Genomic DNA, 14,599 nt, shown 5'->3' on the forward strand with positions numbered 1-14,599 from the left:
AACAAAGACTCTTTGCCCCAGTGGATGCTTCTGTGAATGGAAGGGAGGGGAAAGCAGTTTGTGCAATTTTTTTTTTTTTGCAAACTTCCCCCTTTCTTCCGCATTGCCTCCTCCTTAAGTAAAAATTGCCTTCATGACTTCTCCCTTCTGTTCACGGAAGTGTCTGCTGGAGCAAAGGACCTCCTTGAGTAGATGGAGACAACTGTATACAATCCAGTATCCTTTGAACCAGTAAATGATGATCTACTCCTTGAATTTCTCTCTTTCATCTGGTACATGATTTGTAATATAGATTCAATGATGTTTATCCAATGTGGTATTCTATATCTATCTATCTACATAAATTAAAATGTAAAAGTTCGTTTGTTCAAAATCTTAAATCTCCGAAAGTTCTTCACCGATTGCTTTGAAATTTTGACACGTTGCATTTGAATACACACATTTTTATATACCTATATTATATAGATATCACACCTGTGACAGGTAAAAACTTGCTTTTTTTTGAAAAACAGAACCATCTGTTGGATGTGAAAGCAACACACGCTATACTAAATATTTTACTCTATATCTCCACAGACAATGGAACAACAAAAAATATTGTATACCCACAAACATTGTGAAATTAAAAATATCAGAAACGTCCGCTTTCTTTTTTCTTTCTTTTCCATTTAACAGACTGAGCCACAGCAATGCGTGGCCCGGTTTATAATAATTTCTTTCTAACAACACAGTTGCGCTTACCTGCAGAAGTTAACATTGTCCATCAAGAGCCATTCTCCGGACTGTAAAGCCTGAACCAACATCCCATCAACCCATTCAAATGTGCCGTGGGTGCTGCTACTCATATACTGAATAACCTGCAGCTTGAAGTGCCGAAATTCTTCTACAAGTCTTGAAAACTCTAAAATTGGGGGGAGATATACTTTGAATACATCTCAATGAACCAATAAGCCAGTATTCAAGATTCACACAGAGTGCTTTTCACAACTGCATTTAGTCTAGTATCATTTGCCAACTTAGGCAAACAGTCCCTCTTTCTTTGTTCAGTTGTGATCATAAGATCTTTGGAGGAGTTTGGATTTGATATCCCGCTTTGTCACTACCCTAAGGAGTCTCAAAGCAGCTAGCAATCTCCTTTCCCTTCCTCCCCCACAACAAACACCATGTGAGGTGAGTGAGGCTGAGAGACTTCAGAGAAGTGTAACTAGCCCAAGGTCACCCAGCAGCTGCATGTGGAGGAGCGGAGACGTGAACCCAGTTCACCAGATTACGAGCCCACTGCTCTTAACCGCTACACCACACTGGCTCTCCTGCATTAGCTTCGACAAGATGTCATGTCTAAACTAATACATGTAGATCAACCAAGTTTTCATTAAAAAGGGAGAATGTCTTTAATATTTACAGAATGATAAACACAATAGACTATTGCTAACTGGTGTGGTGGAGCGGAGCAACCATAACTGTGATGGAGGCTGGAAAAATCTTTAAGGAAGCAAATAATTATGCTTCGTGCTTCCACAGATGATGTAACTTTAATAAATATGGACCCAGGTGGCTTGCTCACAAGTGCTCAATGTGCATTCATCACTGCACATGTAAAGTTCCTGTGCACTTTGGCTGAATGCCAGTGGGTGCAAGAGAATAGTGAGGTGGCTGCACACATGTCTCGACCATGTGGCACCACGAATACTCATACTTTCCCTCTGGTCACATTTGCACACATTTATCTCAGCTGACAACCACTCCATAAAGACACACCATCTCTCGCCATGAAAAATGTTTTCCTTGTAATATTAGAACATCCTTTAAAATGCTTGGTGGTTTTTGCCTTCTCTGATGCTATGCAGCAACTGGAATTTGCACATCCTTAGCTGATGACATTTTAAATGGGAAAAAAGCTATCACTTCTTACGGCTTCTGCGCATACCTGGCTTTGAGTAGGAGCTGATCTTGTTGTTCAGCCGCTGGACCAGTGCAAGGACTCCCTCCAATTTGTTCACCAGTTCAATGGTTATGTTTTGATTCTCTTCCCCAAGGGACTTTGGCTTGAAATTAAGAACGAAACTGCTCCAGGCACGCAGCACAATTTCAGCGTCTTCTGGACAGATAGCAGTGAGGAGGAGGCTGTCCCTTAGAAGTGTGCTTACAACGTTCTCCACCTTCTCCAGCAAGCTCTTCCAAGGCCTAATGATGTCAACCTGTAGGACATTTATTACATCGGTCACTGCCTGAACCACCACTTCCCACTCGGTTCCTTTACCATGGTATTGGAAACCACTTAGAGGTCTTTCTTTCTTTCAGTTAAGACATTTAAACTTTGCCCATTGATATATTCCTCAAATTTAAGTTAAGTGGTATTCTTGTATGCACTTGACTTGTCCTTCTTCCCAAATTTTAAAAATGCACACTTACTTGCTCAAATCCACCTAACAGCTCGGTTGTATCCATAGAACTGTTCATCGGCATGATCTTCAACTGATGACCTGTCAGATATGCTAGAAGCTGAATGAGGCTGGTCTTGCCAGCAGCCGCAGGGCCTACCAATATCACCATCCAACTCATATGTACACATTTCATGATGGACTCCAAGGGCTGGAGTGAATGGTGGAGCAGGGATAGGTTTCTGCCAGGAGGAGGAGCATAGTTTGCGCGGGAGAGGATTGAGAAACCAACCTTCAGTAGAATTAGAAACAAAATAAGCAAGTGCATTAGTGTGCATGTATAGTGTGGAGCAGAAATTCAAGAAGATGCCCAAGTGGCGGCAGCTTTTGTTCTCTCTCACCTGGACGTCATAGGGAGTGATGTGGAACTGTCTGGAACCCATATATGGTTCAGCATCCTGGCCAAAAATGTCCCTGAATAGGCACACTACCTAAAAAAAAGCAGACGAAAGATCACTTTTGTAACAAATGCTGAAATCCTTATATTCTATTTCTGCAGCAACTGTCAAATGAACGATTTCAAAAGAAACCGAAGAACTCCAAATGGGTTGTTTGTTGAAGTCAGCTGCTTCAGGATACAGATCTGCCCAGCTTGTAATGCTCAGCTGCATCCTGAACTAAGCCTCAGCTTGAGAGAAGCTGGAATGCAAAACTAGACTGCTTACATGTGAGGCCAGTGAGTTATCAATTGCCCCTGAAAACCTCATTTATTTTTCACACCGTTTCTGAGCACTAATCATAAGCAAAATGAGAACAGCATTCTGCAAATCCACTAAAGGCTGATTGTGGTATTTGAGAGTTGCTGGCACAGGACACAGCTCGGGAGAGCAAGAAAGCTGTGGGATCATCTTGTCTGATCAAGCTCCCTAATCACAACGAAATTGCACTTAGGTAGGTTCCCTTTCCACACAGTTGCTGTAAGCCCTCTTACCCAATGTACCAGGAGTTTAATCTATCTCTAACACATCCTTAGCACGTTAATGGTGATAAAACTACACGAGGTCCCCTCAAATCCTGTACCTGCTTAACTGAAATGCTAATTCAAGGCCTTGGAGGAAAGTAGATAATCTTAAATAGAAGTCATTCAATGTTTCAAATAATGTGAGAAAAGGTAACCAAAAAAAAGTCAGTAAAATTTGTGTTTAAGATCTAAGAATGGTTTAACATATCCACACATGGAAAACAGAAAAGACTAATAGGATCAAGAACATTTTTCATGCTCCTTACCTTCTCCTTGTCTGTATTCATTCTCATTCTTTCCCCATATATCAAGAACATGTGTTGGCCTGGATCGTAACTGCCGGGCGACTGGTCAACAAGCATCAGCTGACACCATCGAAAAAGGTCACGCAGATTAAACTCCCAAGGTCCACCTTTATGCCCCCACTTCTTCTCAATCATAACTTCTTGATCAATCTGAATAACGTACCAGTTCAAAAGATTAAAAACTCAGGTGTGTTTCAGTTCATGGTAGATTATTAAAACACAATTGCACAACGTAGCATTCATCGCGCCAAGAATTCAACCAAATTCACTGCTCTTCTAAGCTACCACCACTCTTTACCGGCCATTCAAAATCTTCATGGAATGCTCTTATTTCAGAGCAAACCTAAAAACATACAACATGCAGTTGTCTTATCTTGGACACACATGTATGATTCTATGCCTACTTGCTAGGGGAAAAGCCTCAAAAGAACTTTTATGTGAACTTAAGACTTAGTAAGCCTCAGCCACACAAACGGAACATGCCATAGGAAGAAAAAAAAGGTAAGTTCTGTCTTACATATTAGGCAACAAAAAATGAAATACAAACCCAGTACGAGTGGCTGTATCTGTGGAGCCCAGCTAATATACATGCCACTGCAACTCCAGAGCTGAAAATGACTACAAATGAAGTTTGTCTCAATACATGTTTGAATGAAAACTGTAACCAGCTTTTCACATAGTTGCAGCAGTCATTGGCTTGGACTTGTGGGGACGGTCACCAGAACCCTGAAGTCCCTCTCCTTAAGAAGATCATTCACATCATCAATAGGAGTTTCAGGAATTATACTTACCATGTTGTTAAATTCAACCATTTTTGCAATAATCTTTTTGCCAATAGCAGGAAACAGGGAATTTCCAATGTACTCCATGTCTGCAGACGAGAGAGGGTCCACGAAAACCTACATCACCAATATGATCAAAGGGGGTGGGAGGTGAGACTCAAGTATTATTTTTATGTAGACACAGAAAAATGCACAGTGCACTTGCAAATGAAATACAAATGGTTCCATTTAGAAAGGAACTGCAAGGAGGACAAGAGAAATAGTTTTAAATGACATTATGGACTTGCCTGTGTGAATCTGTTCAGAAAAGATTTGGGCAACCCCTTTCTGCCACCTCCTTGCCTGTAGGGATTCTGGCATCCAAAGATCTTCGTTTTCTTGTGTTGCACATGGAAGCTCATTCCCAACTCAGGAATGTAAATCTCTGCCCGGTGGTCAAAACAGGCATTCAGGCCTTCTAGTACCGACTGAGAAGCCAAGTTCAGCTATTTGAGAGAAACCAACAGGAAAATTTACACTGTCCCTCTTCTTCACAACACACACTTTTGCCCACAAAACACCTTTAAATCAATAGCAAATAAGCAAAAGTAGTTAGCCCAGGAAAAGTTAACTTCAGATTAACACAAATGCCTTGGTTATTTAGCTACTCTTTCGGCTTCAAGCTCCTTTTGCACAACTCAAAAGAGCAATAGCATAGCCCAGGGGTGTCCAACTCCCAATAGACTGCAATCTACTCACACTATAAAAAAAAAAAACTGGCAGTGATCTACCCATGGTCATTGGATGGATGAAAGTTGTTAAGCTTTTTGGGGACCAAATTGTTGAGTTTTTTTTTTTTTGAAAGGCAGTTGTTGAGCTTTTTGGGGGGGGGGGAATCGCTGAGGGGCCTGAGATCTACCAGGATCTACCAGTATATACCTGTTGGACATGCCTGGCATAGCCAAAAGGTAAATGTATCTGTGAAGTCAATGAGGCTGTTGGAATCCACCCAGATAAATGCCATTGCTCAGGGGTAGGGTAGATGCCTTGTGTGCAAAAAAGGTCCCAAGAGTCAATGGCTAGCATCTTCAAGTGGCACTGTTTGAAACCCTGAGCTGGATGGACCAATATTATAAAGCCACTTCCTATGGATTCTATTAAGAAAGTGTTGGTGTCAAGCTAGTTCAGCCCTAAGGCGGCACTTAAAAGGTAAGTACGGTAGACTGCAGCACATCCATGACACAGAACTCAGGCTGTTTGTCCACAAAATTGCCTTCTGTAACTGCCACCCCAGAAAAAGCAAGTGTGTGTTCTCCCACTGGAAAACTGATGATAAAATCTGAGCAGCCTCTTGAATAAATGGGAGCAGCAGACTGTTCCAGGATACTTTTTCCACGTAAGGAGAATGCACTTTAACTTTACCATGTTTGGATAGGATCCTTTTAAAGTCCCCAAACAGCGAACTGAGACAGCTAGAGACCTCATTTTCCAAAAAAGGAAACAAAATCCTTTTTCTGTGCTACGTTAAGCTGAACTCACCTCATCTAATACAATCCAGTGTCCAGCTTTCAATGCCGCAAGCAAAGGTCCATCACGCCAGGCAAATTCCCCTCCTTTGCCCCCTTCAACAGGTAAGTCTGTGCCAAACAAATCTGTGACATCCTGGATCAGAAGGTAGAAAATTCAAGGTTTCCAAATGCATGTGAAACAATTACAATTTAGAAAAAGCTCTCCTAGGCTTGCAGTAATAATCCAGTAGTGTTTATACCAAAAGCTATAAATATTTTGTTCTATGCATCTGTTGCATCAGCCAATAAGTGCATTCTATGAACAAAAAAGAAACCCAAGCGTAATTTTAATAATAAAGAAAAATAGTTCTAAACCATTAAGCAATATTCAAGCAGCAAACTTTGATCAAGGTTCTTTGCATCTGTATTTTAGGCAGTTTGTTTTGATCATCCACAACAGTAGATGGATCACAATTGTAGCAGAATGTGTCCCTTTACTAGATAGGAAAAGGAATATAATGCTTCCTCTTAGAATTAATCCACAATATACCCCTTATTAAACTTACCTATTTCTAAGCATCTTCCCCCTCCCCAATCAATTAGCAGTATTCTCAAGATTTGTGAAAACTTAATACCTGTTAGCTTGCAAATACAGGCTCTCACATTCAAAAGTACAGGTATTTCAGCCAAGACCACAGTAATCCCTACCTACCGTTTGTTCAGAAAGATTGATTCTAACAAGGCAATTTCCCGAAGCCTTTGCCAAGGCTGCTACTAGGCTGGTTTTCCCAACACCTGGAGAGCCTTCCAGGAGAATGGGCTTGTGAAGTTGCAAGGCCCTTAACAACCGCTGTGCATTCATTGCCGTAGTTCCTGCATTTAGAGCATAGTCTGAGACATTCTTCTTCTGGTAAATAGGGCCTACAGCACAGAGAAAGCAATTAAAAAATTAATTAGATTACAGGGTAAGATGATGGCTGCAACATTTTTGCTCCAGTAAAAGTACTAGCTCATCAGACAGAATAATGGGACCTGCAAATTAGTGGCGGCTACCAGATCAACATTCATGTTAATGCAGAGGGGTTTTCCTCCAATGTTTCGTTTTTTGTATTTTTGCAGTCCTTTGGTTCCCCCCATGCTGCTGATATCTCCCTTTTTTAATAGGTGGTGCAGGCTTAGCTATATTAAGCAACAGCACTCCTGTCTTAACTTTTGAAATACACAGAATTATGATCCTTAACAATTCTGACTACAGATTGTGGAGTAAAATATTTGAACGCTCCGCCATTAAAGCTCTTAAAAACTCCATGCATATGGAAAGCTAGCATGCCAGAGTGAAGTCTAAGCCAAGTGCCTTCACCTGAGAAAAGAGCATTCAAGCACTCAATTAGAAATGGAAGTGTCTTGGAAGGACTAAAACAAATTATTTTTTCTGCATGTTTGTCATCTCTCATGCATTCTGCTCTTAAGTCATTGTAAGCAGCAGCATCACCATTTAAATTGTGCAGCAGCAGCAGCAGCAGCAGCAGCAGCAGCAGCAGCAGCAGCAGCAGCAGCAGCAGCAATAATACCACCAAAAGAGTTTCTTGCCTGTTGGTATGAAAAATGGATGGATTCCTATGTGGTTCTCCATCCAAACCATTTCTCTTTCCCTCTTCAGGTCATATATTTTCAGCTCATTCTTCTGAACCTCAGTGAGTTGCACTACTTGGGAAATTTTCCCACACAAATATTTCAGGCATTTTTCACGAGCCCAAGCAGCTGAGCCAGTTGAACAGGACATGGTGCCTACGTAGGGGGCAGGGGGTAGAAGAGATCATAGTTAGATGCCAATGGTGGAAATGAACATATAGTTAACAATAAGATATGGCCAAAATCTGTAGACAGGTTGCAATGCACACTCTGTAGCACACACACTATAGGTTGCTTGCATGCGTCTTAAGACTGCTTATTATTTTTGTTCCAAAACGACAAACTTGTTTTAAACCCTTGCATAGTTCTTATCCAGAGGTTGAGGGACCCCCCTCCAGAAAGGATCTAAACTATTCTGAGATAAAGCAAAGAAACTGAAGACATGCCTGAACCTATTCCATCTATGTACACCAGACATGCAGCATGGACAAATGTTGTCACTGGACAGATGCTAAAAAGCTGGTGCTCCTCTGAAGAACTGGATAGTTTATCTTGCGCCATAGCATTCATGAAGCTGACCCACGACAAAACATCCCGGATGCTGAGGATACAGTGGTGTCCAAATTCTTGATCGGTCAGCCACTCTATGAAATCCATCATGAGGCCTGCAATATCTGCCCCTGGGGAAAGGGGATAAGATGGAGAGAAGAGAAAAAATGTAAACATATGAAAACCTCTGTTCTGTAATATAATGATACATAAGACACAGACCTGAAACAGAGTATGTTTTGCAGTATTTCACAATGACCCACAAGGGATGCAGAGGCCTCTGTACATAACTTTTGCAAGATACCTGAATAAAAGTGCTAAAATGTTTTTACATAAATATTTGCAAAAATAGAACGGGTTGAATGCTTTAAAAAAAAACAACCCTCCACAAGTAAATCATTAGATGCAAAATTAACAGGCTTTGATCCTGCAACTTCATTGGTCCCTTTGCCCACAGTCGAAACTGAACTTTGGCCCAGACTATTACTTTAAGCCTAAGAGGACAAACATTCATCTTAATGCAGGAAATACAGCCAAGGATAGAAAAAATAAGGAGTGTACGTTTCATCAGCACTACTTATTTTTTCATGCTTCATTTAAAACCTTGGATAATAAAGAACCTAGGACATGCACATATATTTGGACTACAATGATTCTTAGATGTTCAATTTGCAATAGCTTTTTCCGACAGCAACTTACAGCTGTGTTCAGATGAGGTCTCTGGTGGCAATATGCATAACAACCTCTGCCTATACCACAGAATCCAGTCACTGAATTCCCAACTTATCCCTTTCAACATACTAAGAGCTCGAGCTGTTCTTCCTTAAATCACTGTCAAGGCCATGATAAAATTAAAGCAAAAGAAGCCAACTGATTTTGCACTTAAAATGACCCCAGTATTATGCAAAAATATTTCAATTTCACAATCTAGGTTTATCAAGTATATAATTTGGAACGTACAGCATCTGAAACATACTCAAAGGTAAGCACTCCTATATTCAATTTGTCAGACTGCCGGATAAACATGCATTGGACTAAATCTCAAGTGAAAAATTCCAGTATCGCAAGATCACACCTGTTTGCAAATTCTGTTATCTGCTAAAACAGGTAAGTGGAACCTTCAGTCTGTGCCATTTGTAGCAGGAGTCCCGTGGGACTTCTCCACAGGAATATTATTTAGCCTAGAGAAAAACCTATGGGCAGCGTTTAAGAGAGAGAGACTATTTCAGAACGCCTGAACTAACTTCTTAGCTTTCAGAATCGGAGAGAAGCCGACTTGCAAGAACAGAGGGTCTTTTAGAAGGAAACCCCACTGGGACACAGAAACAGAGGAGTGCAGGCTGGTTACTAGGGAGGAAGATACTCAGAAGTGATTGCAGACGTTTTTCAGCAACAAAACCACTTCACTGGTTTTGAAACTGCTTTAGCAGTTTCATAAAAGACTCTTTGACGGTTAACAACTTTTCTGAAGCCTTTCTGAAGTTTGTTCTTTCTTTTTTTATTCCTGGCTACAAAGGATGGAAAATCCTGCCTGAATGTGATTAAACCAGCAGAGTACGGCAGCCCTAAAACTAACTAGAGTAAGGAGAGAAAGCTTTAAGGAAGAAGGGAGAGGTGAAGACATGCCTGAACCTATTGTGACCCTCGTGCTGAAAAGGTCTCCCATTACTGATAAAAGCAGAGGGACACCCAGAGAGAATAAGTAGGTGATAGAGTTGGTGAACAAATACCTATGATATTTACCTTTGTCATTCTGTTTGGCAAAGCAGAGTCCTGGATGAAGATTATGGTTTACAATTTGCATTAAATCCACACGGTTGTTACTTTGCGGACACCATATCTCTGTAAATCTATTACGCAAGGCAGGTGACAACTATGGGCAAGAAAATATTAAGTGCAGTTATTATGAAGTGAACTGCTCAGAGGAAAATTTAAGAATCCTTAAAAAGGGTTACTGGGATAAAGAGAGAAAACAGAAGAATTATAAAATGAGGGAAAACGTATTGCTATAAATAATGTGTAAGAGAGTATCAAAAGGCACAATAGGTTAGAATAGTGTGTGTCAGAGAACAAAACTGCATAAAAATGAGTTTTACTTTTTTAAAATGAGTGTTTTATTAGACCTAATTTATCCTTAAAAAAATTTACTCATACAAACTTAATACTTGCAGCTTAATAGTCTTGATATTTTATGACATTCCCACAGGAGCATGACATTAATTCCTGCCCCTGATAATCTTATAATATGATCTACTACAGGATCCCAACCCACACCTCTTTATGCTGCATTTTCTTCACCATCGCTAATTTTATTAATCTCAACTATTTCCACATTTTTCTGATTAATTCTATCTAGAAAATAACGCATTTACTCGGTTCCAGCAATCAAATTAGCTATCAGAGCTGCAAATAAATCTCTCCATGTGGAGCTAGGTAGGGGCAGGGAATCTTTTTTCAGTCTGATGGCCACCTTCCCCTGCAAAGGATCACTATGTGGTGAAACAAATGAGATATGAATTTATACTGAAACAGCTTTTCCTAACCGTTTAATATTATTTAATACTCTTTACTCCTTGAAATATAACCTACTTGACTTGAAAGGCCTGGCAGTAACAGCTATCCTGTGTCTTCCTCCCTGTGGTAATTAGGTCATAAATAAAAGAACTGGGAGTGTGAATGTGTGTGGCCTTTCTTACAGATAAGGGCATGGGGCTCCCAAGCAGCTGTAGCCTGCAAAGGACAGCCATGCGATAAGGAAAATGTAACTATCAAAGAGTCTGGGGTCTGGGAAAGGTAGGGTGTGGGACTGGTTGCAATGCCTTACAAGCTTCTAGAAAAACCCTAAGACCAAGACAGCATAGGCATTTTTTTTATTCTAAACCTATAGGTAATTGAAAGTGGCAGCCAGCACAGAACGGCATTTTCTTACATTACCTCTTTCTTCCCAAAGTCGCCGCCAGGATTCATTGTGGCTAAAATACGAAACTTCTTTCCTGCGGTCAGCAGTTCTACTTCATTGTCCTCACTGGCTTTTTCAGCCAACACTAGCGTCTTTTCAGTTTCAAGGACGCTGAAATAAAACCATGTTCTCAATCTTTACTCTTGTTAAATTTCCAAATATCCATACAAAACACTAGAGACATGCCTAATCGACAGAAGCTTTGCAACTATCATTTAGAGCAGCAAGAATCAGAAGAAGCCAGGGAAAAGTTAAGATTTATCCAACTTGCATTTGTGAGTGATACGCCAAGACAACAGACTAAAAAATGCCCAATTTTCAAGTGCATACCTATTCAGTCTTTCTAGAACAGAATCATCTGCCAATGAAATCTCATCCATGAGAAAAAAGCCATCCTCTCTCATTGCTAAAACAAGGGCTCCATCATGCCATTCAAACAGCCTAGAACCATCAAATTCCTGTTTGAAAGAAAAAGGGAAAGTCTGATCAAGAGTGTGTGTGTGTGTGTGCAGACACACACTTTGTGGATTTTTCAAGCTCTCAATTATATCAGGCACCATAATGCCAACTTACCTCATCCTTTGATCTCTGCCTGACGGGTCGCAGTCCGCCCAGGAAGTCAGAGGTCTCCATGTGCAAGTGACAGTTCACAGAATGTAATTTCCGCTTTGCCAATGCTGCAAATATCTGACAAATGGTAGTTTTGCCACACCTGCATAACAAAAAGCTTGCAGTCAATTAAACTCCAAATACTTGTCTGTTGCTCTACGCAAAAAATAAATAAAACTAATAATGAATATAATGAAGACTGGTTTACCCTGTGTCTCCAACCAGAAGTATAGGTTCACCAAACTCTAATGCTCGGCCTGCCAAAATGGCAAGCCTTGTCATCCCTTTAGTCCACACAATGTGACTGAATTCATCGCCCATTATAGATGTCCATGTAGATGCTTTAGCTGGTTCAAAGTGGTAATGGGGTTGGGGAAGGAAAGAAACAAAAACAAATTAATTAGTTGTAGCCAAACATTAAACCCTCTTTTATTATCGTTATCGTTTTTCAAACTTACCCATTTGCTTCTTTACACTTTCTTCTGAGAAGAGATGCTGGGGGTGCAGCTTTCTCTTAAAGTGTTTTTCAATGACTGTTTGGATAACGTCAACTTCTTCTTGTTTCCTGACCCTTCCTGCCAGAAGCATAAATCCTAGTAGGGGAAAGACAGCAGTTCATCAAGATGTTCACCGCTTTTGAAAGATGGTTGAAATGTGGCTACTGAACTGGACACACCGGCTGTGTAAGTTGAAAAGAAATGAGTGGAGACTCACCGTCATTTGCTAAATGCTGAAGCCAATCATACTCCTTCTCCATCTGTTCTGCTAATCGGTACCTTTCAGCCCAGCGAAAGAGATCCCGAAGGGTAATGAAGCCATGCTTGCCTGCAAACACTGAGGAACCTCTGCGATAAGACTAGATTTAAAAGGACATAAAAGTAAGCAAAACAAAATTAAAAAATTCCTTCCAGCAGCACCTTAGAGACCAACTAAGTTTGTCATTGGTATGAGTTTTCGTGTACATGCACACTTCTTCGGAGACACAGTGTGCATGCACACGAAAGCTCATACCAATGACAAACTTAGTTGGTCTCTAAGGTGCTGCTGGAAGGAATTTTTAAATTTTGTTTCAACTACATCAGACCAACATGGCTACCCACCTGTAAATAAAAGTAAGCATTCACAATCCAACACAATTTTCTGTACCCACAGCTGCATTTCTCACTACTCTTGCAATGCCTCCCCTCCTTACCACCAATTCTCCAAGTTGTCTTCGTAGCATTTCTTTGTCCACATTTCACCAACATTTCAGTAATGACCATCAGTCCGTTGGGCCAAACATATTCTGACAAGTTGCTATGTAGCTCAACAATACCACCACCACCACCCCACTCCAAAACCCCAAAGCCAATAAACGTGTGCGCTTTGAGTAGATGACACCAAACTACAAATAGGGCTCGGGTGACTAATGCTTCTCCATTCTTTTCTCATCAGGAGAAAAAAAGATTACTGTCCATACCTGCAACTCCAGCATGACTTTGACAAGTTTACTGCAGTACGAAGGTGGAAGGTGGCATCTTTTGTGCAGGATGGTTTCTAGCTCTGTACTTGGTAGCTCATCAAAATGCAGCTCCACAAATCTGTTCCTGAAAGCTCTGGACAATACCTTAAAACACACACACAAAAGCCACCTGTCAAGTGTTAAACTACTGAGAAATTCACACACACTGAAAACTTAACACGAGTTTCCCACCCTCAAACAGCCAGCTAGCATTTCACGGCCACTGAACATGTTCATACTCAATGGGTTTGTCCTCTTAATCCCCCCCTTGAAGATTTCTGTGCACGTCTTGCAAATAGTGGGGTTCTCCCAACTCTGTTGACGCCTCTCTCTTGTGTGTGGATGGTACCATTTTGGATTGGCAACTTGGGAGACTGATTTCACTATTGGTTCTGGATATGCTACAAAGACTATAGAGTGTTTGACTAGGAGTGGGGAAGACTCAGGTTCAACTCACCACTTAGCTATAAAGCTCACTTGGTGATCGTAGGCCAGTCTTTCACTCAAACTATCACTCAGCCTAACCTACCGCACAGGACTGAGGTGAAAGAGAGAAATCACATATGCCACCATGAGGTCCTTGAGGTCCATGAGGTCTTCTGAGGAAACTATGTATGTACCTTCCTGCCTCCATAGAGCCCTGGAGGATTCTGTGTAGCAAAGAGCATGAATCTTGGGTGAGCTTTGACTGTTTCTTGGGTTTCTGTTATGAACAGCTCTCTGTTGTCATCCAATAATCTGTTCAGGGCCTCCAAAACATCAGTGGGTGCCAGGTTGAGTTCATCCAGGATTATCCAGTAGCCCTTTCGCATAGCATCAATGAGGACACCTATGAAGCATTTACAGAAAAAAAGAAATAAATGAGTTGCCCACTTGAGGCAAGCCAGGCAAGCATCTGTTTGAGCAAGTGGGAGAGCCAGCTGCCAAGGAAACACTGAGTGATTGAGGTAGTAATCAAAGTCCTACCTTCCTTAAATATCAGCTTCCCAGATGGATCTGAAGTATAACAGCCAATGTACTCTTGGATGTCAGTATGTTCATGATTGTTAATCCTAACACAATGGTTCCCAGTTGCAGCAGCCACCCAGCGTATTAAACTGGTTTTACCAATGGACGTATCTCCTTGAATCAACACTGGATAAGTCCTTAAAGAATTAGAAAACAGCCAAGTTAGGTGTGTGTATTATGGTGGTGAATTATTACTATTACTATTATTATTATAAGAAGCTACAGTGGTACCTCAGTTTAAGAACAGCCCTGTTTACGAACTATTCAGTTTACGAACTGAAGGGCACCGGCAGCGGGATGCCTCATTAGGGAAAGCACGCCTCGGTTTAAGAATGGTTTCGGTTTAAGAACAGACTTCCAGAACA

General features: G+C 41.0%; 1 protein-coding gene across 3 annotated transcripts in view; it reads right to left on the reverse strand.

Moving 5' to 3' along the window:
• The window catches only part of MDN1 (midasin AAA ATPase 1), a 110,522-nt gene that overhangs the window by 52,600 nt on the left and 43,323 nt on the right, over positions 1 to 14,599 (reverse strand). For all 3 annotated transcript variants that reach the window (XM_088667203.1, XM_035109386.3, XM_035109385.3), the window contains exons 24-44: positions 14,193 to 14,371; positions 13,847 to 14,055; positions 13,185 to 13,331; positions 12,440 to 12,581; positions 12,184 to 12,318; positions 11,934 to 12,072; positions 11,690 to 11,828; positions 11,447 to 11,574; positions 11,092 to 11,227; positions 9,901 to 10,030; positions 8,055 to 8,288; positions 7,567 to 7,764; positions 6,689 to 6,897; positions 6,008 to 6,130; positions 4,777 to 4,974; positions 4,499 to 4,606; positions 3,669 to 3,857; positions 2,783 to 2,872; positions 2,413 to 2,673; positions 1,928 to 2,198; positions 742 to 901 (exon numbers count right to left, since the gene is read on the reverse strand). In XM_088667203.1, coding sequence (XP_088523329.1) covers positions 742 to 901; positions 1,928 to 2,198; positions 2,413 to 2,673; positions 2,783 to 2,872; positions 3,669 to 3,857; positions 4,499 to 4,606; positions 4,777 to 4,974; positions 6,008 to 6,130; positions 6,689 to 6,897; positions 7,567 to 7,764; positions 8,055 to 8,288; positions 9,901 to 10,030; positions 11,092 to 11,227; positions 11,447 to 11,574; positions 11,690 to 11,828; positions 11,934 to 12,072; positions 12,184 to 12,318; positions 12,440 to 12,581; positions 13,185 to 13,331; positions 13,847 to 14,055; positions 14,193 to 14,371 — 3,525 coding nt within the window. The remainder of the gene's footprint in view (positions 1 to 741; positions 902 to 1,927; positions 2,199 to 2,412; positions 2,674 to 2,782; positions 2,873 to 3,668; positions 3,858 to 4,498; positions 4,607 to 4,776; positions 4,975 to 6,007; positions 6,131 to 6,688; positions 6,898 to 7,566; positions 7,765 to 8,054; positions 8,289 to 9,900; positions 10,031 to 11,091; positions 11,228 to 11,446; positions 11,575 to 11,689; positions 11,829 to 11,933; positions 12,073 to 12,183; positions 12,319 to 12,439; positions 12,582 to 13,184; positions 13,332 to 13,846; positions 14,056 to 14,192; positions 14,372 to 14,599) is intronic.

The sequence above is a fragment of the Zootoca vivipara genome, chromosome 3 (assembly GCF_965207765.1).
Source record: "Zootoca vivipara chromosome 3, rZooViv2.hap1.1, whole genome shotgun sequence".
Classification (NCBI taxonomy): Eukaryota; Metazoa; Chordata; class Lepidosauria; order Squamata; family Lacertidae; genus Zootoca; species Zootoca vivipara.